Raw genomic sequence first — 24,753 nt, forward strand, 5'->3', positions numbered from 1 at the left:
TGGCCTTTTCCTAATCTATAGTCTTAATTATCAACTTGCAATTCATCCTGAAGGTAACCCAGAAATCATTTCGTTGTTTGTTCTGACTTTATATTTCAGGACATTGAACTTGCTTTTCCTTCATTTTTTTCTGGCAGACCTGAAGATCATCCCACAAGGTAGAACAACTCATTTGACCTATTTGACTTGGCCCCAAGTGTAATTTGTACATAGATTCACTATTCTAAAGAATTCCAATAGAACTCCCTGGGGGGAAAACACCTCATTTTAGTTGGCATACACCAGAGTCACTGGAATCAGTTACTAAATTACAATTTCCTTATAATTTGGAAGGGTTTGGGGATTGTTATTGTTTTCCTGGTAAATTACTGGATCACACTGGTGTCTTGGAATAAGTCAACACATTTTAAATTTAAGTTTCCATAAACTGTAGCTCAACTTCCCAAGTTCCTAGGGGATTTTCACTGGCCCAGATTCAGGAATAATTTTCTTCTATGGGATCCAAGACTTCAGAGACCAAACATTTCCTGAAGACTTTCCTCTGCTTTCTGACCTCCACCTACCTCCTCCCAAAGACATAACAAAAAAACTATTTCTGATCAGTGCAGGCAGCCAAGAGTGCCCAGTGGGCCTAAGGTACTGGGTAAAGGAACAGGAATCCACAATTCTTTCTTGGTATTAAGGTATCATTGACTTGCCTGATGGCTCGAGTATGTTAACCCCTTGCTTCATGGCTGGAATTTTAATTACCCCTCCTGGAGCTTTTCTGAAGAATTGATTTTGTACGTGGCGTTTATTCATATTTCAGAAATCAACTCTATCATCAATTAGGAGTGATGGTTAATTACAAAACAAAGTCCACCCAAAGCACCAAATTATCAGACTGTGGCACATCCAGAGGTTTTGAAACTAGTTAGTGCTGCTGCCTCTGCTGGTAGCTTTTTAAAACCTGAACTGGGGCCGGTCGCAGTGGCTCACGCCTGTAATCCCAGCACTTTGGGAGGCCGAGGCGGGCGGATCACGAGGTCAGGAGATCGAGACCATCCTGGCTAACACGGTGAAACCCCGTCTCTACTAAAAATACAAAAAAATTAGCCGGCCGTGGTGGCGGGCGCCTGTAGTCCCAGCTACTCTGAGGCAGGAGAATGGCGTGAACCCGGGAGGCAGAGCTTGCAGTGAGCCGAGATCGCGCCACTGCACTCCAGCCTGGGCAACTCCGTCTCAAAAAAACAAAAACAAAAAAACAACAACAAAAAACCTGAACTGGGTGCGTTGGTTAGTGGTTTGGGAACAGAATTTTGGAGCTTTATAGATGTCCTGGTCTCTTATACAACCACTCACCCCAGCCTCCAGGAACTGGGGAGCTGGTAGAGTGGGGTGCAGGCCACTTTGACTGTCGCTGGCCAATCCTGTTTTCTGCATCCCTCCAAGGCTCCATGAGGACATCCAAGGTGAGGTTCCTCCATTTTGCAAAGTTGCAAATGTCTCTGCTCATAATTTAAAAAGTCTTGTCTGAACTAGACTTTCCCTGCTCCCTCGGGGTAGGAATTTTGTCTCCTCTCCATCCTGGCATCTTTACCTCCTCCCCACCCCGGGGCCTGGTCCCCAGCCAGTGGACGCTCTGTTAATATGAACTGGCACTGGTGGGGTGCTCTGGGCACTGGCAAGACAGCTCTTGGCGCTTGTCATCAATTAGCCCAATTCTCACCACTTTTTTCTCCATCCCCACGTCAGTGGGTGCGTCCCGCAGATCATGACCCCAAGTTCTAGATATAAGATTCCTGCCATGTCTCCTTCCCCCCAGAAGACCCCTCCCCGCACTCCCACCCCGACAGGCCCCTAAAGCTGCCTGTGTTCTGTGCCTGCGGCTCCGGACCCCTGGAGTCTGATGCCCGCCTGGGCTCAGGCACGGACAAAGTGGAGCCAGGTGGCAGCAGGCAGGGCGCGCCGCCAGAGTGCCCAGCTCCCGGGGCTGCCCACAGGGTGGGGCCGCCCTCGCCGCCGCTCCCTCTCCGCGCCTTCCCCATCCCCAAAGAGGACACCCCTCCTTCCGCCCGGCCCGCTCCCCACCCTCGCCGCGGCACCGCCTCCCCAGCCGCCCGCCCTTGCCCAGCGCCTCCCAGGCAGCCAGCGAGCGAAGGGAGCGCTCTGGGATGGGACTCGGAGCAAGCGGCGGCGGCGGAGACAGAGGCAGAGGCAGAGGCTGGGGCTCCGTCCTCGCCTCCCACGAGCGATCCCCGAGGAGAGCCGCGGCCCACGGCGAGGCGAAGAGGCCGACGAGGAAGACCCGGGTGGCTGCGCCCCTGCCTCGCTTCCCAGGCGCCGGCGGCTGCAGGTGAGCGCGGCGCGCTTTCCCCCGGCTCTGCGCGGCCGGGCGGCCTCGAGGTGCAGGCGGACCGACCCACCGACAGACATACAGAGCCTGGGCTGCCCGACGCGCAGGCGCCCTCCTCAGGCCCGCACTGCAGCCCCCAGCGCCCCGGGGCCCCGGCGCCTTCGACCCTTCCGAGGACAGCGGGAGAGGGAGAGCGGCGCTGCCCGACCCCTCGGCGGGAGAAGTCCCGTCACCCCGGCCGGGAGAGCTGGGCGCGCTCCCTGCGCAGGACGAGCCGCGCCGCAGCCGCCCCGGAGTGTCCCGTGGGGGCGCTGTGGCCCGCAGCGGAGACGCCCAGACCCCGGCCACGGCGACCCAGGGAAAGGGAGACCTGTTGAGCGGGTATGGGGGGTGATTCCTATTCCACCGACAGCCGATGGCTCCCTCTTCCCTCTTCGGAACCTGGTATTTTCATGCCCGTGTCATCTGGATTTTGTTCCTGGGTCTCTATGGCAGCTAAACCTCCAGCTTCCCTATAGTGTGGAGGAGGGAGAGAAAGGGGAAGGCATTTTGTGGTAGTTGCTAGAAACCCCAGAACAGTTTGGAGCCGTTTGGGGAGAGGACAGAGAAATGGGGACTGTCCCTGGTAGGGTCTCCAGGACTGGGGGCACAGGAAGGTGCTCTCCTCAGGGACACTCGCGCCCACCCTGAACAAACCCAATTGACCAAGTTTCAATTTGTCATAAATCAGGAAGCCACAATGCATCTGCACCAAGCACACTTACAATCAGCCTTTAAGGAATGGGGCAGTCAAGAGACTTCAGGGACCCGTGGTCGAGAGCAGAGACTGGGGTCAGCCTGCTTGGGTTTCAACCCCAGCTGTGAAGTTTACAGGGTTGATAACTTGAAGGTACCCAAGTATGCCTCAGTTTCCTCATCTGTCTAATGAGGATGGTAATACCCACAGAGCTGTGAGCATTAAATGAGATATGGCGGCCGGGCGCGGTGGCTCACGCCTGTCATCCCAGCACTTTGGGAAGCCTGGGCGGGCGGATCACCTGAGGTCGGGAGTTCGAGACCAGCCTGACCAACATGGAGAAACCCCGTCTGTACTAAAAATACAAAATTAGCCGGACTTGGTGGCGCATGCCTGTAATCCCAGCTACTCGGGAGGATGAGGCGGCAGAATCGCTTGAACCCGGGAGGCAGAGATTGCAGTGAGCCGAGATCGTGCCATTGCACTCCAGCCTGGGCAACAAGAGCTAAACTCCATCTCAAAAGAAAAAAAAAACATATGGCAAGTAAAGTCCTTAGAACATTTCCAGGAGCATTCTAAGATTAGGTGAGCTCCATGGCTTGTCTTTGCAGAAATAGCAAGGAGCTGCTATGAGCAGTGAATGCACCTCTTCCCCAGTTCAGAAAGAGAGGCTCTCCATGGGTACGTGAGGGTGGCAGATAAGCCACGTGTATTCAACTGGTATTTCCATGCAGGAGTCCACACCGGCGCAGTTCTCCTTGCTTGCTTCCAAAGGGACAACCTCATAAAACCATGTCAAAATACCAAGATGGGTTTATGGCCTGGAACGTTTCCTCTCAGCCCCTGAAACTTGGCGCTTAGAATCCTCTGTGGAGAACGAGATACTTGTGGCTCTCACCTTGCATTTTCCTATCTGTCCACACTTTTTACTTTTATTTCTGCCAATAGAATTCAGTCTCAGGCCCCCAAGTTACCAGGACACTGTCTTCTATAAATTGGGGCTCTGGGGTTTCTTGTTCCCAGGCAACCCAGGGCCATCAAGGCCTGAGCTTGCTTGTTGGAGGTGTCAGAGCAGAGTCCAAATCTGAAACACCCTCGAGCAGCTGTCATGCCCTAAGCTCTTATCAGCGAGTGCCGTATGTCTTTGTTTAGCAAAAGGTAGTTAAAAGTGTGGCCTGAGATTTAAAGAAAAGGAGAGATGTTTGCTCTTTGAAATAAGAGAGCCATTGGAGGTTCTGGAAAAACAATTCTACAGTTTATCTAGAAACAGTTCTGACTGGCACCTAAGAGAGGGCAAGGAGTGAGGTGGGGAGAGGAAAAGGGGGAGAGACAGGCTTAGGCCTCAAGAAAAGCAGGCCGAAGAGGGTATGACAGGTGTAACACTGGCCCGAGCAAGGTGTTGGGTGTGAGGCTGGACAAGCAGTGGGAGAGGTGAGTGGTTTCAGACCACTCAAGTTGGCAGACAGTCTCTAGTGCTGCCCCTGGCACTCGCTGCCCTCTGATCTGTAGCACATGCAGGAGTGTCCCTTCCAGGGATTCCCCGTCTTCTAGGAAAGCTATGGAGAACTCCCCTGTTTAAAGCATATGGCAAGATAACTCAGGAGGGCCAGGGAAAGAGGGCGGCTGAGCATATGCCAAGGGGAGAATGGGGAATGTCGTTGCTGTTGCTAGTGAATGGTGCCAGGGAGGTCCTTCCAAGGGACCACTTGCCACTTGGAGCTTCAGCCCATGAGGCCATCCTTGAACCCTGCTATGTGGCACGGCAGACAGCCACCACTGCCTGAAGGGGGCTCAGATGGAATGGCAGGGCTGGGCTGTTGTCAGTAATTGGTGGTAATGACTTTGACACTGGCTTTGACATGGATGAGATGGAGTTGGGGTACAACCCAAAGCACACTGCTCTTGGCACCCAAATGACCTGGGTTGCAGTTCCAGCCCCTCATACCTGCAAAGATTTTGGAAAGTTACTTAGACTCTCTGCCTGACATCTGTTTCTTCATCTGTAAATGAAGAATAGGATATTTTGGGAGAATTAAATTAGTTAACACATGTTCAGTGCCTAGCTCAGAATAAATGCTCAATATTTGTTAGCTATACTTATTATTATTGTCTGAGCCTCGGTTATATCATCTGTCAAATGGGTGTGATACTATATCATAGGGTTGTTGTAAGGGTTAAATGAAATAATGTGAATTTATCCAACAGTATGTGAAGGGTGTAAAGTACTCAAAGTGAGTCAGTTGAAATGGAAAATTTCACAAAATACCTGCATGTAAAACTCAGTGGCTGAGGAGGTGGATCAGCTAACATTTTTGGAAAGTTATTCTTTTTTTTTTTTTTTTTTTTTTTTTTGAGACGGAGTCTCGCTCTGTCGCCCAGGCTGGAGTGCAGTGGCGCCATCTCAGCTCACTGCAAGCTCCGCCTCCCGGGTTCACGCTATTCTCCTGCCTCAGCCTCCCGAGTAGCTGGGACTACAGGCACCCGCCACCACGCCTGGCTAATTTTTTGTATGTTTAGTAGAGATGGGGTTTCACCATGTTAGCCAGGATGGTCTCGATCTCCTGACCTCGAGCCAGGATGGTCTTGATCTCCTGACCTTGTGATCCACCTGCCTCGGCCTCCCAAAGTGCTGGGATTACAGGTGTGAGCCACCATGCCTGGACTTTGGAAAGTTATTCTAAAAGTACTGTCAGAGGAACCTGTATCTACTTACGGAAAGTGGGGCTCACTGCCCATGGGGATACCCTGTAGTTATTTTATGTTGTTGTATTAGTTGCCTATTGCTGCTATAACAAATTTCACAAACACAGTGGCTTAAAACAACCCAAAGTTGTTATCTTGTGGTTCTGAAGTTCAGAACTCTGAAATGGGTTTCACAGAGCTAAAATCAAGGTGTCAGCAAGGCTCTGTGTTTCCCTTTGTAGGCTCTTGGGAAAATGTCTTTCATTTTCTGACTTCTAAAACCTGACTGCATTTCTTGGCTCCTGGTTCCTTCTTCCATCCTCAAAGCCAGTAACAGCATCTTCCGACCCTCCTCCCCATCCTGACTCTCCTGTCTCCCTCTTACAAAACCATACCTAGAAAATCTGGGCTAATCACTGCATCTCAGAATTCCTAAGTCAATCTTATCTCCAAAGTCCCCCCGTTTTTTTTTCAAGACAGAGTCTCGTTCTATCACCCAGGCTAGAGTGCAGTGGCATGATCTCGGCTCACTGCAGCCTCCGCCTCCCAGGTTCAAGTATTCTCCTGCTTCAGCCTCCTAAATAGATGGGATTACAGCCATGAGCTACCACGCCTGGCTAATTTTTTATATTTTTAGTAGAGATGGGGTTTCACCGTGTTGGCCATGCTGGTTTCGAACTCCTAACCTTAGGTGATTTGCCCACTTTGGCCTCCCAAAGTCCTGGGATTACAGGCGTGAGCCACCGCACCCAGCCCAAAGTCCTTTTTGCCATGTAAGGCAACACAGTTTGGGGATTAGGCCATAGACATCTTTGACATATTATTCTATCTGCCAGAAATTTCAGAGTATTAGATTGGGCATGATGGTAAGAAAAACTATTTAGAAAAAAGAAAGAAATATTAGAGTATTAGAGAAAATGATCTAAATCAAAGAGTTTTAGCTCACTTCTGTTTAGGGCTTCTCCCTGTACCCTCCCAGTTAGTTGAGTTTGTTTTCACATCTCCTTTTTTTCTTTTTTTTTTTTCCCCAAGACAGAGTTTCTCTGTGTTTCCCAGGCTGGAGTGCAGTGGCACAATCTCTGCTCACTGCAACCTCAGCCTCCCAGGTTCAAGCGATCCTCCTACCTCAGCCTCCCAAGTTGCAACACCATGCCCGGCTAATTTTTGTATGTTTAGTAGAGACAGGATTTCACCATGTTGAAACCAGCCAGGCTGGTCTCAAACTCTTGACCTCATGATCCACCTGACTCAGCCTCCCAAAGTGCTGAGATTACAGGTGTGAGCCACCACGCCCGGCTGTTTTCACATGTCTTAAAGACCAAAAGCTCAAGACCAGAGGGTTCAAGGCTATGGATCAAATCTTTGTTTGTCAGCCCAGGGCTTCTTGAAACTCAGTTCAGAAGTGGCTCCTTCCTGTCCTTTTTGGGCTTTCTCCCTCCCCTTGAGTAACCCTCAAATTTGTTTCTTTTTTAGATTTTTGTAAAAACTTTTTTTTACGGAGACAGGGTCTCGCCATGTTGTCCAGGCTGGTCTCGAACTCCTGAGTTCAAGTGATCCTTTTGCCTCAGCCTCTCAAAGTGCTGAGATTACAGGCATGAGCCACCACGCCTGGCCAGTAACCCTCAACTTTGGCCCTTAGAACAGTCTCTGTTGCCCCATCAACAGCATTTGCTGACTTTTCTAGCTGCTTCTCCTCCTCTATTTCTAGTGAAGAAAAAATTTCCTCATGTCCAGAACAAGATCTCTGTGAAGCAAATCACTCTAGTAACGTTTGACCTCCCTGAGATTCCCAGACGGTGTCTGTACTAGTTTCCTATAGCTGCTGTAACAAGTTAGCGCAAACTTAGTGACTTAAAACACAGATTTATTATCTTACAGTTCTGGAGGCCACAATTCTGAAATGGTTCTCATGAGGCTAAAAATCCAGGTGTCAGCAGGGAGAATTTGTTCCCCTGCCTTTTCCAACTTCCAGAGGCTGCACACATTGCTTGGTTTGCTTCCATCTTCAAAGTCAGCAATGTCAGGCTGCATCCTTCTCTCACTGCCACCCGTCAGATCTCTCTTCTGCCTTCCTCTTCTTCTTCTTCTTTTTTTTTTTTTTTGAGACAAGGCTTTGCTCTGTCGCCTGGGCTGTCGTGCAGTGGTGTGATCACGGCTTACTGAAGCCTCAGTCTCCTGGGTTTAAGTGACCCTCTTATTTAGGCTCCCAAGTAGCTGGGACTATAAGGATGTGCCACCATGTCTGGCTAAATTTTTTTTTAATTTTCATTTTTTGTAGAGACAGGGTCTCTCTCTCTTGCCCAGGCTGATCTTCAACTCCTGGGCTAAAGCAATCCTCCTGCCTTGGTTTCCCAAGGTGCTGGGATTACAGGCATGAGCCACCATGCCCTGACCTCTTCTACTTTTTTTTTTGAGACAGAGTCTTGCTCTGTTGCACAGGCTGGAGTGCAGTGGTGTGATCTCAGCTTACGGCAACCTCTGGCTCCTGGGTTCAAGCGATTCTCCTGCCTCAGCCTTCTGAGCAGCTGGGATTACAGGCGCGAGCCACCATGCCTGGCTAATTTTTCTATTTTTAGTAGAGATGGGGTTTCACCATGTTAGTCAGGCTGGTCTCGAACTTTCGACCTTGTGATCTGTCTGCCTCGGCCTCCCAAAATGCTGGTATTACAGGCGTGAGCCACCGCCTCTGGCCCCTCTTCTACTTTTGAGGACGCTTGTGATTACATTGGCCCACCTAGATAATCCAGGATCATCTCCCCTTTTTTAAGGTCATCTGATTAGCAACCTTAATTCCCTTTGCCATCTAACATCACATATTCCCAGCTTCTGGGAATTATGATGTAGACATCTTTGGAGGGCAATTATTCTGCCTGCCACAGGACCTGAGAAGGAGTTCCAAATAGTGTGCGCCTGGGCTGCCTCATTCTTAATAACCACCCCCTTCCAGAATGTGCACAATGGCCCACTCAAGAGAGAACACCTGTTAAACTCTTTAAAATTTCTTCTGCAGCTCTCAGGTCTCTCAATCCCTCTGTTGGTGGAAGGACCTGAGGGCAATAGAGCCTGGAACTGCACACTTTATTTGTTAAGTTAATTTTTTTCTTTTAAATCAGAGGAACATATAAAAAGGTGCACAAATCATGAGGGAAATCTCAATGGAGTTTTACAAGTGAGCACTCTCCACTGTCATATAACTGCCCCCAAGATCTGCACCAATAGCCCCCTTTGGATCCCAAATTAATTATCATCTTCCTCTAAGGCAACTACTATTTTACCTTCTATCACCATAGGTTAATTTTGTCTGCTTTATCTTACTTTATTTTTTATTTTTATTTTGTTCTCTGGATCTGTGTAGAGTATTGGCCTTTTTTTTTTTTTTTTTTTTGAGATGGAGTCTTGCTCTGTCACCCAGGCTGGAGTGCAGTGGCTCGATCTTGGCTCACTGCAAGTTCCACCTTCCAGGTTCACACCATTCTCCTGCCTCAGCCTCCCGAGTAGCTGGGACTACAGGTGCCCGCCACCATGACCGGCTAATTTTTTGTATTTTTAGTAGAGACGGGGTTTCACCGTGTTAGCCAGGATGGTCTCGATCTCCTGACCTCATGATCTGCCCGCCTCAGCCTCCCAAAGTGCTGGGATTACAGGCGTGAGCCACTGCGCCCGGTCGAGTATTTGCCTGCTTTTTAAGCAAACTTTTCTTTTTTTCTTTTGAGACATGGTCTGACTGTCGCCCAGGCTGGAGTGCAGTGGCGTGATCCTAGCTCACTGCAACCTCCTGGCTCTAGCCAAACTCCCACCTCAACCTCCCGAGTAGCTGAGACTACAGGCATGTGCCACCACGCTTAGCTAATTATTGTATTTATTTTTTTAATTTTTTGAGACGGAGTTTTGCTCTTGTTGCCCAGGCTGGAGTGCAATGGCGCAATCTCAGCTCACTGCAACCTCTGCCTCCCAGGTTCAAGAGATTCTCCTGCCTCAGCCTCCCAAGTAGCTGGGATTACAGGCATGCACCACCATGCCCAGCTAATTTTGTATTTTTAGTAGAGATGGGATTTCTCCATGTTTGTCAGGCTGGTCTCGAACTCCCGACCTTAGGTGATCTGCCTGCCTCGGCCTCCCAAAGTGCTGGGATTACAAGCGTGAGCCACTGCGCCTGGGCAATTTATGTATTTTTTGTAGAGACAGGGTCTCACTATATTGACCAGGCTGGTCTTGAACTCCTGAGCTCAAGCAATCAGCTCGCCTTGGCCTCCCAAAGTGCTAGCATTACAGGCTTAAGCCACTGCGCCTGGCCTACAAACTTCTTATTGAAGTATACACACAAAAAAGTACACTAATCAAGGATGCAGCTGGATTAGTTTTCATGACATAAACCCATGTGTAACCAGCATTTTGATCAATAAATAGAACATTGTCAGCACCCAGAATCCCCGCTCAGGCTCTTTCTGTGCCAAGTATAACCACAATCCTGATTCCTATGATTGTAGATACATTTTATCCATTTTTGAATGTTATTTTGTTCAATGTTATATTTGTAAATTTCTCATGTTATCATATGCCATAATTAATTCTTTTTGATTGCTGTGTAATATCCCATTATATGGCCACACCACAGTTTTTCTGTACTATTGTTAAGGGCTGTTGAGATTGTTTCCATTCACACTTCTTTTTTTTTTTTTTTTTTTTTTTGAGATAAGGTCTCTCTGTGTCACCCAGGCTGAAGCACAGTGGCATGATCATAGTTCACTGCAGCCTCAACCTCCTGGTGCTCAAGCAATCCTCCCACCTCAGCCTCCCGAGTAGCTGGGACTATAAGTATGTACCACCAAGCTCAGCTAATTAAAAAAAAAATTTTTTTGGGGGCCGGGTGCAGTGGCTTATGCCCGTAATCCTAGCACTTTGGGAGGCCGAGGTGGGCGGATAATTTGAGGTTGGGAGTTTGAGACTAGCCTGACCAACATGGAGAAACCCCGTCTCTACTAAAAATACAAAATTAGCCGGGTGTGGTGGTGCATGCCTGTAATCCCAGCTACTCTGGAGGCTGAGGCAGGAGAATCTCTTGAACCTGGGAGGCAGAGGTTGCAGAGAGTTGAGATCACGCCATTGCATTCCAGCCTGAGCAACAAGAATGAAACTCAGTCTCAAAAAAAAAAAATTTTTTTTTTTTGTAGAGACGAAGTCTCACTATATTGCCTAGACTGGTCTCAAATTCCTGGGCTCAAGTGCTCCTCCCACCTCAGCCTCCCAAAGTGCTGAGATTACAGGCATGAGCTTCTGCTCCTGGCCTACTTCATTTTGAAAGGGAGTGACTACCTACCCATATCTCAGTTGTCATAAATGCAATTCAACCTGTAGAAATTCAGGAAGGGAAGATTGTATTTAGCACTGCTGCCAAATGTGTTCATTAGGAGAGACTTAAAAACAGTCTACTGGTTAGGATTAAGTTCAGCTGCAAGTTACAGAAAAAATGAAATGACAGTGGGTTAAAGAAAGAAGTTTATTTCTCTCTTGTGTTCAAGAAGTCTGGAGACAGTGAGTGTCCAAAGTGTGTGTGGGGTAAGGCCCCATGCCCTGTGCCTGGTTGCTTTTAGCATGCATAGCTTCCATTTCCATGCAGTCTCACCCAGGATTTCGGGATGACTGCTGAGTACTAAAACAAAAAACAAAAACAAAAACAAAAACAAAAAAAACAAAACCGATGTTAGAGAGGCAGGTAAGGCATTTGAAAACATTGTTTTATGGAAAAAAAAAGTTTTATGGAACATTTATAAAGTGAAAAAAGCAGTTTTTCTAAATTAACACGTTATTTTATAACTTAAAATGTTTTAAATATGTATTTGTGACTTAACTGATACATTATTATAAGTAGATACTTGATATTTCATCTATATCCTTTAAAATATTCAAGTTGACCAAGAAATTGTATGTGGGGTCTTCCAATCAGGAAAAATAGGAGCCAGGCATAGTGCCTCACACCTGTAATCCCAGGACTTGGGAGGCCAAGGCTGGAGGATCATTGAGCCCAGGAGCTCGCGACCAGCTGGACAACATGGCAAAACCCCACCTCTACAACAAATATAAAAACGTGGTGGTGCTGATGTAGTCTCAGTTACTGGGGAGGCTGAGGCAGGAGGATCACTTGAGCCCGGGAGGTCAAGGCTACAGTGAGCCATTATTATGCAACTCCAACCTGGGCAGCAATGCAGGACTCTGTCTCAAAAAAAAAAAAAAAAAAAAAAAAAAAAGAAGTCCGGGCACAGTGGCTCAGGCCTATAATCCCAGAACTTTGGGAGAGCAAGGTGGGGGAATCACCTGAGGTCAGGAGTTCAAGACCAGCCTGGCCAACGTGGTGAAACCCCATCTTTACTAAAAATACAAAAAATTAGCTGGGCGTGGTGGTGGCAGGTGCCTGTAATCCCAGCTACTTGGGAGGCTGAGGCAGGAGAGTCACTTGAACCTAGGAGGTGGAGGTTGCAGTGAGCCGAGATCATGCCACTGCACTCTAGCCTGGGCAACAAGAGCGAAACTCCATCTTAAAAAAAGAGAAGAAGAAGGAAGACATTATCCTCCTATTACAGTCGCCTACATTCAGGCAAACATAGTATGTAGAGGAAGACATGGACTTGACTTTGGTAATTTTTGGATGCAGAACCAGGGCCATTTTGCTTCAACTAATATTTTGTTAATTAATGAAAGATCAATAAATATGTTTGTTCAAATTAATAATTAAAAAAAATTTATTCACACAATTTGGTACCTAGCACAAGAAGCAAACAGAGGTGACAAGGTGTGTGCTACAGCAGACAACAAACCCATTGTCAGGGGTCTATGAAGCAGTCAGTTCTCATTAGAAAACCGAGAGAATATTTTACAGCATGAGTGACATGTGAGCTGAGGCTTGAGGACTGAATGCAGTTTCGATGAATGTAGAATGTAGAAATTTCCGGGCGAGGGACCGGCATGGATGGAGGCGCCCCGCTATGACAAGAGTCTGAGTTCTTCAAGCCCTAATGGGGAGGCTGGGGTGGATGTGGGGGCACCATGGTCAGCGAGGTGGACAGTGGTCAGTCAAGGAGGGCCTTGAATGTTAACATTGCACAGTGAGGCCACAGGCAGATTCAAAACAACAAGGGAAGGGCCAGTAGATGAGGGACCCAAGGCAGGGAGGGCAGTTCTGAGGCTCCTGGGAGTCTGGTTGAGAAAGGGTGAGGGTAGAACATCCGCTGCAGCAGTGGGAACCATCAGGAGGCCTGGACAGGGGAGCTGTGCAGAGGTGGGAACACCAGAATTTATCCACTCACAAATGTGTTGAGGATACAGAGGACACGTGGAAGCTGGCTCCCAAGTTTCTGGCCTGGATGGCTGGGCAGATGGGGTTAGCAATTAGCATGACCATGAAAGGATTTGAGGAAAAGGTGACTTTGTGTCTGGACAGGCTGAATTGGCAAGCAGGCCTGCACCACTGGGTGGAAGTTACAGACAGCATCTGGTCAACATCGTGGAGAACTGAGGTCTAACATTTAGAGCTGCCTGAAGATTGTGGATGGCCTTGAATCCTAGCCAGAGGTTCTCTTCCCATTTGCTAGGGATTCCAGGATTAGGTGGAAGACAGGAAGGTACAGCCTGAAATTCATGCAGCTCCAGTATTGTATGATTCTCTGTGAACTCATAGAACAGTTGGTGTGCATACCTGGTATGCCGACAAGAGAGATCTTGGGCAAAACTATTGGGCTTGATGTCTAAGAGTTTATCATTAGAAAAATCTTTCTTTCTTTTTTTTTTTTTTTTTTTTTTGAGACCAAGTCTTGCATTGTCACCCAGGCTGGAGTGCAGTGGCACCATCTCAGCTCACTGCAGCCTCTGCCTCTCAAGTTCAAATGATTCTCCTGCCTCAGCCTCCCGAATAGCTGGAATTACAGGTGTGCACCACGACGCCCGGCTAATTTTTGTATTTTTAGTAGAGATGGTGGAACAGGAATTAAAAGAAATTAAAGAATGTGTGTAAGCAGAAACTCAGTTGTATATAAGAAAACTCAATTCCCCCTGAGAAAGAGAAAGAGCTGGAGTCCTTTAAAAATTAACTGCCTGTTTTTCTGTGGCCAGTGAGCCTTATCTCTCCTCCTTTCCCAGGCACTGTGAAGACCCTGTTTCTCTAGCTGTGCAGCTGCAAGGTCACTAGACAGATAAACTCAAGTCATAAAACATGTTTTTTCTTGGAAAGTAAGAAATGTTGTAATGCATGTCTCTCAATTAATTGAATAACTGTCTTTGTTTCTTGCTGTAATATGCTTCCCCCTGCACAGATCTCCCCCACCCCACGAAATGCTTAAAAGGTAACTTAACTCTTTGTTCAGGGCTCAGTCCTTTGGATGTTAATCCGACTGGGCTGGTGCACCTAAATAATAAATATCCTCCTCAACCCCATCGGTCTGTCTGATTCCTTAAAAAATCCTGCTACAATGGGATTTCGCCATGTTGTCCAGGCTGGTCTCGAACTCCTGGCCTCAAGTGATCCATCCTCCTCGGTCTCCCAAAGTGCTGGGATTACAGGCGTGAGCCGCCGCGCCCGGCCTGAAAATCTTATTCTTAACAAGTAGACTGAGGTGCCCGGGTAGAATCTTGTCTCTGCCAGTTAACAAGTTCTGAGGCCTTGGAGAGGTCTTTCCACCTATAAATCTTAGTGTTCCATCTATACAATTTGGAACTCATCCACCTCACAGAATGATTGTGGGGATCAAATGAGATGATACTGTGCAAAATGCCCAGTTCACTGGCTGTCCCATTCAGACACTTAATAAATATTAGTGTCCTGTTCCCTTTCTCTTTTTGTCTGGAGGTGGGGTTACCACTGGAGAGGGGATCTTGCCACCTTCTTCAGGATAGCAGGATTTTGCCAATGGTCTGGTTTAGATTGAGCAACTTGGCTCCCAGGCCATGCCTCTTATTTTATGGATGACTAGTTAAAGCCCAGAGAGTTGTTACCTAGGTGAGGTCATGCAGGTGTGCAGGACCAGGCCACTTGTCTCAAGGCCCACACCATACAGTTCTGGCTTTGGAGGGAATTCTATTCGCCTGTGGATTTACTTGCAACAGTGATGCTTAGAAGAACCCGTAGCTAAGACAGAATAATCTCCTTCTCTCTCTCTTCCCCCACCCCGTTGGTGAAGTTAAATGAAAAGACTCATTGTCCCATGGAGAAGAGAAAAATTGCTAAAACAAAAGTCAAAGCCGTTGTATTATTTTAAAATATTCTTCCCATGTTCCCAAATGCTTTATGGAGTCTGTTCAGACTGAATTAACCTCTCTATTTCTCAACACAGCAATTCTTCTCAGATGCCCAAAAATGAAAGGAACTGTTCTCAAATATCATTCCATTTTCCAGTTAGAAATGGGTCCTGATCTTCAAATGCTGACAGCTGTAAATGCCAAACTGAGAAACAATCATTGAGATGGATACGTGCACTGACTTATTTTTTTCTTGTTTCACTGCCATTGCAGTTTTTAGGAAAAAATCTATCTTGTCTGGTACTGATATTGCCACACTAATTTTATGTTGGCATCTATATAGCATCCTTTTCCTATTCCTTTATTACTTATCTTTTTTTTTTTTTTTTTTTTTTTTTGAGACAGAGTCTTACTCTGTTGTTGCCCAGGCTGGAGTGCAATGGTGTGATCTTGGCTCCCTGCAACCTCTGCCTCACGGGTTCAAGCAATTCTCCAGCCTCAGCCTGCCAAGTAGCTGGGATTACAGGCATGCACCACCATGCCTGGCTAATTTTTTTGTATTTTTAGTAGAGACGGGGTTTCACAATGTTGGCCAGGCTGGTCTCAAACTTCTGACCTCAGGTGATCTGCCCGCCTCAGCTTCCAAAAGTGCTGGGATTACAGGTGTGAGCCACCATGCCTGACCCTTATTATTTGTCTTTTTTACAAGCCCACAGTTAACATCATAATTCCTTTTTTAAATTTATTATTTTTAATTTACTTTCTTTAAAAATATTTTATATTAAAAATATTTCTACTTAAAGGAACTTTAGAAGATTTCATGTTAGTTTTTAAGTCACTGTAAGATTTTTTTTCTTTTTTTCTTTTTTTTGAGGCAGGGTCTTGCTCTGTCACCCAGGCTGGAGTGCAGTGGCAGTGATCATGGCTCACTGCAGCTTCGACCTCCTGGGCTCAAGCGATTCTCCCACCTCAGCCCCGCCCCTGAGTAGCTGTTCTAAGTTTTCTTCCTTTGTGCCACCATGCCTGGCTAATTTTTGCACGTTTTGTAGCGATGGGATTTTGCCATGTTGCCCAGGCTGGTCTCCTGGGCAACATGACCTGCTCACCTTGACTTACCAAAGTTCTGGGATTCTGAGTGTGCACCACCATGCTAAGCCGAGGTTCCAGTTTCTTCACATCTTCACCAACAGTTGGTTATGTCTGTCTTTTAAAAATTGTTTTTTAATTTTTTCATATTCATAGGTCACTATTATACTCTTTTCAATTTTATCTATTCCAGCAGATTTGTTGTGGCATCTTATTGTGCTTTTAATTTGTATTTTTCTAATGACTAAAGATGTTGAACGTGTTTTCATATGTTTATTTTTCATCTGTGTATCTTCTTTGGTGATGTGACTATTCGAATCTTTTGCACATTCTGAAGTGGGTTTATCCTCTTCTAACTGAGTGATAAGAGTTTATATAGTCCCGGCCAGGCGCTGTGGCTCACGCTTGTAATCCTAGCACTCTGAGAGGCCAAGGCAGGCAGATTGCCCGATGTCAGGAGTTCGAGACTGGCCTGGCCAACATAGTGAAACCCCATCTCTACTAAAAATACAAAAATTAGCCTGTAGTCCCAGCTACTCAGGAGGCTGAGGCAGGAGAATTGCTTGAACCCAGGAGGCGGAGGTTGCAGTGAGCCAAGATTGCGCTATTGCACTCCAGCCTGGGTGACAGAGTGAGACTCTGTCTCAAAAAAAAAATAAAAGAGTGTATATAGTCTAGATAGAAATAATGGATCAGATACATATTTTACAAATATTTTCTACTAGTCTGTGACTTGTCATGCTATTGCACTTTGTTTGTTTGTTTTGAGACAGAGTCGCATTCTGTTACCCAGGCTGGAGTACAGTGGCGTGATTATGGCTCACTGCAGCCTCGACCTCTTGGGCTCAAGCAATCCTCCAGTCTCAGCCTCCCAAGTAACTGGGACTGCAGGTGTGTGCTAACCTGCCCAGCTAATTTTTTTTTTTTTTGAGACGGAGTCTCGCTCTGTCCCCAGGCTGGAGTGCGGTGGCATGATCTCGGCTCACTGCAAGCTCCGCCTCCCGGGTTCACACCATTCTCCTGCCTCAGCCTCCTGAGTAGCTGGGACTACAGGTGCCTGCCACCACGCCCGGCTAATTTTTTGTATTTTTAGTAGAGATGGGGTTTCACCGTGTTAACCAGGATGGTCTCGATCTCCTGATCTCGTGATCTGCCCACCTCGGCTTCCCAAAGTGCTGGGATTACAGGCGTGAGCCACCGTGCCTGGCCTAATTTTTGTATTTTTTGTAGAGACAGGATTTTGCCATGTTTCCCTGCCTTAGTCTCCCAAAGTGCTGGGATTATGGGTGTGAGCCACTACACCCCAGCCTTTTGCCATTGCATTTTGATAAAAAGAAAGTTTTAAATATTTTTAGATACTAATGTGTTTTTAACAATTATGGGTTTGTATGTCATTATTAGGATAATATACATAAGTAAGCATAAAATCTGTCTAATATACATTAAGTGGCTTAATATGACAAAATTAGCAGTGTATACTTTCTTTTTTTTTTTTTCTGAGATGGAGTTTTGCTTTTGCTCTTGTTGCCCAGGTTGGAGTGCAATGGTGCAATCTTGGCTCATTGCAGCCTTCACCTTCCGGGTTTAATCAATTCTCCTGCCTTAGCCTCCCAAGTAGCTGGGATTACAGGCATGCACCACCGTGCCCAGCTAATTTTGTATTTTTAGTAGAGACAGGATTTCTCCATGTTGATGAGGCTGGTCTTGAACTCCTGACCTCAGGTGATACACCCACCTTAGCCTCCAAAGTGCTGGGATTACAGGTGTGAGCCACTGCACCCAGTCAACACTGTATACTATTGATTGGTTTGATTACAGAATAATACCAAAAATAATAACAGCAACAACAGGCCGAGTGTGGTGGCTCAGGCCCGTAATCCTAGCACTTTGGGAGGCTGAGGTGAGTGAGGAGTTCAAGACCAGCCTGGGCAACATGATGAAACCCCGCCTCTAGTAAAATACAAAAAGTTAGCTGGGCATGGTGTGGCGCACCTGTAGTCCCAGCTACTGGGGCAGCTGAGGCATGAGAATTGCTTGAACCCAGGAGGCGGAGGTTGCAGTGAGCCAAGATCGTGCCATTGCACTCCAGCCTGGGCAACAGCGAGACTGTGTCTCCAAACAACAACAACAAAAACAACAACAACAACAACAAGAAATAGCTAACACTTAAATTCAGCACTTCCTATGTGCCAGGCAGTGTTTAAAGTGCTTTAAATATATCTACATATGAACCGATTTATTCTATATAACAATTAGGTCTACTGTTATCTCCATTTTAAAGATGAGGAAACTGAGGTCAAGAGAGGGTAAGTAACCTGCTCAGGGTTAGACAGCTGGCATTATTTTGCTTTGTTTATTTTTAACTCCTCACTCTTCACCTATCCTCAGTGCCTTTTGGTTAGCAATGGTGACTTGAAAATACAAACATTTCTTGAAATCCACAGTAAACCCAAACCACGTGCAATGATGTTTGTTTTTTGGAAATGATCACACACCACATCATATTCCAAGTGTTGAGTGCATATGCCTCAGAGTGGAAGTGGGCCTTGAGAGCATGTTGTATACATTTTGAAACAAATAAGCCTGGACTTTTTATCTGCTCGGTTTGGAGAAAGGGGAATAGCAATAAAATAATAAATCACATATAAATGATGTAACACACTGAATAGTGTTTTATAAAATAAGGTGAGGGCATGATGGTGCACACCTGTAGTCCCAGCTACTCGGGAGGCTTGGGTGGGAGGATTACTGGAGTTCAGGAGTTCAAAGACGCAGTGAGTTATTGTGCCACTGCACTCCAGCCTATATGACAGAGTGAGACCCTGTCCTCCCACCGCTAACAAAAACCCTGAGATGATAAATAGCAAGGCAGCTTGAAAGTAAATAGTAAGTTTAGGATTTGAGAAAGGGGCAAGATGTTCTAAGTTTTCTTCCTTTGTTCAGAAGGAATCTCAGAGTTAAAGCTATGAAAAGGGACCAATCTAATTAGTAAAGAGTTTAAATAGGCTGGGTGTGTTGGCTCACACCTGTAGTCCCAGCTACCTGGAAGGCTGAAGTGGGGGAATTGCTCGAGCCTGGGAGGTTGAGGCTGCCGTGAGCCGTGATCACACAACTGCATTCTAGCCTGGGTGAGAGAATGAGACCCTGTCTCAAAAAAAGAGTTTAAATGGTTTAAAGAGGGGGAGTGAGGAGAGTAGTTATTTGTAATGAGCTCGTGCAGGGTCCCCAACCCCCCCAGAATCAGTCCATTGTCTGTTAGGAACCAGGCCGCACAGTAGGAGGTGAGCAGTGGGCGAGCTCAGCTTCATCTGTATTTACAGCTGCTCCCCATCGCCTGCATTACCACCTGAGCTCTGCCTCCTGTCAGATCACCAGCACCGTTAGATCCATTAGATTCTTTTTTTTTTTTAATTGCTGCTGCACAAATTAAGGCATTAGATTCTCATAGGAATATGAACCCTATCGTGAACTGCACACTCCTTATGAGAATCTAATGCCTGATGATCTGTCACTGTCTCCCGTCACCCCCAGATGAGAACATCTAGTTGCAGGAAAACAAGCTCAGGGCTCCCACTGATTCCTACATTATGTTGAGCTGTATAATTATTTCATTATATATTGCAATGTAATAATAATAGAAATAAAGTGCACAATAAATGTAATGCACTTGAATCATCCCCAAACCACCCCCACAGCTGGGTCTGTGGAAAAATTGTCTTTCACGAAATTGGTCCCTGATGCCAAAAAGATTGGGGACCCCTGAGCTAGTAAGTTCTGGAACTTCACCTCTTATGAGCGATGTAACCTTGGGCAGGTTACTTAACTTCTCTGAGTTACTCTGTAAATTAAATCACTTAATACTTAGAAGGCACTTGGCCCAGTGCCTGGCACATAGGAGATGCTGAATAAACATTCACTATTTTTAATATAATCTTAATGCATAGTAAAATTATATTAAAAAGAGTGAGCTAGTTCAATACAGCAAGTGTGAAAAACTGGACTCTGAAGGTTGACAGGCCCAGGTCCATTCCCAGGTCAATTCCTGGAAGCAAGTTGCTGAACAGTTCGCTGAAATAGCGAGGTTTTTTTTCTTAAGTTTTGAAACATGGTCCCTGCCCCACCCCTGCCCTTTCCCTGCCTCTGACAAAGAAAGAACTATGGCGTTTCATGACTTGATTTCTGGGGATTTTCCTTTCAGTTTTCTACTAATCAATGCATTGGAAAATTGACCTGCTAGTCGTGGGTTTGAATTTGTTTTACTTTTTTTTTTTGAGATAGGGTCTCGCTCTGTCACCCAGGCTGGAGTGTAGTGGTGCAGTCTCTGCTCGCTGCAGTCCGGGGTTCCAGCGATTCTTGTGCCTCAGCCTCCTAAGTAGCTGGGACTGCAGGCACGAGCCACCACACCTGGCTAATTTTTGTATTTTTAGTAGAGACTGGGTTTCGCCATGTTGGCCAGGCTGGTCTCAAACTCTTGGCTTCAAGTGATCTGCCCACCTTGGCCTCCCGAAGTGCTGGGATTACAGGTGTGAGTCACCACACCTGGACTTTTTTCACTTTTTAAATAAATTAAAAAGATTTTTTGTAGAAACGAGGCCTTGCTGTGTGGACCAGGCTGGTTTCAAACTTCTGGCATCAAGCAATCCTTCTGTCTAGGCCTCTTAAAGCACTAGGATTACAGACATGAGCCATGGCACCTAGACTTGACCCTGGGTTTGAATTCTGGCTCTGACACTTGCTAACTGTATGTGACCTTGGGCAGGCCACTGACCCTTCCTGAGCCTTATGGGAATGTGGGAATAATATTAGGTAATTGAGCAAGTTAATATAGGTGAAGAATTTCGAATAGGGCCTGGCACATGGCCTCAGTCTAGTACCAGAGTCCAAGCCCATAACCACTGTGCCAACACTCTTGTAATAAATGTATGTCGGAGACAGGGAGGCTGGGAGGCTGGATATGTGATGCTACTTTATGTCAACTACACATGAATTTTATATGTATAATTTATATAAACTGACGCCATCTACTATTATTAGACTGAACAAATATTGTTACTTGGAACTCTCAGATATAGCATAGCTTTTTTTTGTTCAAATCCAAAATGTAAAATGTGACTATGAGTAACTGATAATGAACTTAACTGATAAGAAACCTCAGGATAGATTTTTCTCAAGTTTTCCATTCAGTCTTACAGTGATTAAAGTGATGAAAATTCCAACTATGCATGCCCTGCTCAGAGTGTCCAAGAAGAGCCTACCAACGGGGGCTACTTAAGCTCTCAAAGGCCAAACACACAAATGGCATTTTGAGTACAAGAGGCCTGTTTGAACTCTGAAAAGGCGGGGCAGCGGGCCTGCAGCTCCTGGAATTCAGGGAGACCCGGAAATCTCACCCTGCCCTCTTCTTGCGTTGTGTTTGTCACAGCCTTGCCCCTCTTGCTCATCTTGAAAATGGAAAAGATGCTCGCAGGCTGCTTTCTGCTGATCCTCGGACAGATCCTCCTCCTCCCTGCCGAGGCCAGGGAGCGGTCACGTGGGAGGTCCATCTCTAGAGGCAGACACGCTCGGACCCACCCGCAGACGGCCCTTCTGGGTGAGTGGTGGTGCCCACCCCCAAAAGTGGGCAGGTGGGGGTGGTTCGGGGAGGGCTCAGGGACAGGGATTGGTGACTGTTTGGGAAGCTCTCCTTTCCCTGGGTCCTTGTTGGATGTGCTGGGCCTGGGGTCCTCACTGGTGGTGAATGCACCCAGAGTTGAGTACGTGGTTGCACACGAGTTTTCAAAATAAACTTTTCTTTGAAGCCTTTAATTGAACCTGAGGCTCATGGCTTTTCTCCAATATTCAGGGCAAGATTTCTCATCTGAAAATGTCCTTGTTGTTGGACCTATCTGGGCAAAGGTGTTATGAAAATTTTTTATTGGGTTTTCCCAGCTAGATCTGTTAATAACGCTTCCCTGCATGGCAGCAGGGAAGAAAGAGCTGGCCCAGAAGAGAGGTGGGGACATTGTGAGCTGAATCGAGGTATTAGGAATGGAAAATGCCAGGAGTCTATTCATCTGATCCAGTGAACATGTTTCCTAGAGAAAGGAAATGTCATGAAAACACACAGAAAACATGTAAATCAGCTGACTCTAAACAAGGGCCTTAGTAAGCCTGGCATGTGGAGGTTATAGGAAGGTTGGGCAGTGCTAAGAGAATGAGTTTTGGCATTGACCTGGGTTCAAGTCCTGCCTCTGCTACTTTCCAGATGTGATATAACCTCCCCAAGGCTATAGATGTGATATAACGTAGGTAATATAACCTCCCTGAGGCTCAGTTTTATCATCTGTAAAATGGAAATGTGAATGCCAACCTCGGAACATTTCTGTGAGGAATAAATGAGGTAATATACATAAAGTCTAGGTACACAGTAAGTAAAAGCTTTACCACAACTATCATTCTATTAAGTTCTTTGAAACTGTATTTGACATTTATACCTTGTTGGCCAGCCACTCGAATCTGATCCCCGGCAACGGCTACTAAGAGAACTGCCCAGCGACCTGGTAGCCTCAGTGGCGTCCGAAATTACAATCAGGGACCACAAGGACCTAAAGAGCCCTGTTTTCAGGGGTCAGAATCTTTATTGATGTTAACTAAATGAGGACCCCAGTGATAGGTCTTCTAGGTTCCTGAAAGTCCTTGTTCCCATAGTGTTGTAAACAACACTTTTGCAAATGTGAAAAGGAGTGGGAAATGTTTAGTACGTTAATTGAAACGTTTTAAAAAACAAATTCCAAGATGATAAACAACATTTCTGTCTCTCTCTCTCTCTATATATATAAAACTGATGATGCACACAATCTCAGCTCATTGCAACCTCCGCCTCCTGGGTTCAAGCACATCTCCCACCACAGCCTCTTGAGTAGCTGGGTTTACAGGGGCACAACACCACGCCCAGCTAATTTTTGTATTTTTAGTAGAGATGGGGTTTCGCCATGTTGGCCAGGCTGTTCTCAAACTCTTGGCCTCAACTGATCTGCCATCTCCACCTCCCAAAGTGCTGGGATTACAGACATGAGCCACTACACATGGCCAAGATACCTGATTTCTGGATCACCAGCAGTAATTGCACAGTTGGGTTTCTGATGGGGCTGGTCTCAGGAAAAGCTACTACACACTTGCCTGGAAAAGCACACTGCTTCTCTGGGCTCCAAGTCTCTCTCTCCCTCCCTTCCCCCCTCTCATACACACACACAGACCACATCACCCCCACCTTCCCTGGTTGTCAGCATTCACTGTCGTCCTCCTTCGCCTAGAAGCCCATTTTGCTAAAGGCACCAACCCTGCATCCAGCATTGACTCCTTCTTCTCATTTTTCAAGAGAATGTGTCAGAGACAAAGAGGAGGATGGGACACAACCTATCTTTCCCACCCCAAGACTGGAAGTGGGCATGGGTATTTTCACTCCGTGAGCGTGAAAGTGGCTGCTCCCAGATATGCTGGAGGGCTGCTTGGCTTATGAAAATGGTGCAGTGGGCTGGACATGGTGGCTTACGCCTGTAATCCCAGCACTTTGGGAGGCCGAGGTGGGAGGATCACAAGGTCAGGAGTTCGAGACCAGCCTGACCAACATGGTGAAACCCCATCTCTACTAAAAATACAAAAATTAGCTGGGCATGGTGGCGGGTGCCTGTAATCCCAGCTACTCAGGAGGCTGAGGCAGGAGAATCGCTTGAACCAAAGAAGTGAAGTTTGCAGTGAGCCAAGATCGTGCCACTGCACTCTAGCCTGGGCGACAGACTGAGACTCTGTCTCAAAAAAAAAAAAAATGGTGGAGTGACAATCATGAAACCAGAAGGCAAACACTATAGCTGCGGCCTGGATTCTCAAGTGCGATCTGCTTTTTTTTTCTTATTTTGATGGGGAACAAAAATGGAAAAGCATGCCCATTGGTAGTCCTTGCCCCGAGGGTATGACCTTCTCTTCATTCTTAGAATAGTGTAGTGTTTTGTATTTTATGCATGTTTGCTTCTCTTGGCTCTTGGACTATTTGTTCAGAATATGGCCCAGGCCACATTTCACTTTTCAGTGGCAAATCATTTTGGCTGAAGTTATGGCATCCACTGGCATGATGGATTTTACTGGTTATTTGCTTGCAAGTATGTTCCTGAAAGTTTAACAGAGTAGAAACAGCAGAATTGTTTCTTAGGTTAATTTTTTTTTGAACTTTCTGGGTTTTAAAAATGTTTATCTTTTATGTTTAAATTCAGGTCAGAGTCTCAGTAACAACTTGAGTCAGTTTGAAAAAATAACACATGTATTTATCCACCCATCCTGTGAACATCTGTAAGCTCTTCACTCGGCAGCCTGTGATGTCTGTCCACACGGGCTTATCTCTTACCTCATTCATTTATCTGGAATTTCTACTCTGTGCCAGACACTGGTTGGGGGTGCGGGGGTAGTGTTTAAGATGAATAGACACCATCAGGAGGTGCATGGAGTAGTGGAAGAGACAGACATGTGAAAAGATCATTAATTTGGTAGAATCAGTGTGCAAAAGTAGAGGCATAGCTACATTATAGCTCAACTCTGCCTGCTGAGCAGGCTTAGTGTAAGGCAGCGGTTCTCAAGCTTTGGTTTCAGGATCCTTCCTTTTACGCTAAAAATTATTTTTATTTTATTATTTTATTTTATTTTATTTTGAGACAGGGTC

The 24,753-nt window shown here is 46.3% G+C and overlaps 1 protein-coding gene across 4 annotated transcripts in view; it reads left to right on the forward strand.

The window, feature by feature from the left end:
• Positions 1 to 2,106: 2,106 nt before the first annotated feature.
• Positions 2,107 to 24,753, forward strand: part of MATN2 (matrilin 2) — a 168,407-nt gene continuing 145,760 nt past the window's right edge. For 2 of the 4 annotated variants that reach the window (XM_024250831.3, XM_063726431.1), the window contains exons 1-2: positions 2,109 to 2,335; positions 21,487 to 21,654. In XM_024250831.3, coding sequence (XP_024106599.1) covers positions 21,513 to 21,654 — 142 coding nt within the window. In that variant the 5' untranslated portion in view covers positions 2,109 to 2,335; positions 21,487 to 21,512. Of the gene's footprint in view, positions 2,336 to 21,486; positions 21,655 to 24,753 lie in introns of those variants that run through there. The other 2 variants (XM_024250832.3, XM_063726430.1) reach the window with 2 other exon arrangements.

This window comes from Pongo abelii, chromosome 7 (genome assembly GCF_028885655.2).
Source record: "Pongo abelii isolate AG06213 chromosome 7, NHGRI_mPonAbe1-v2.0_pri, whole genome shotgun sequence".
Classification (NCBI taxonomy): domain Eukaryota; kingdom Metazoa; phylum Chordata; class Mammalia; order Primates; family Hominidae; genus Pongo; species Pongo abelii.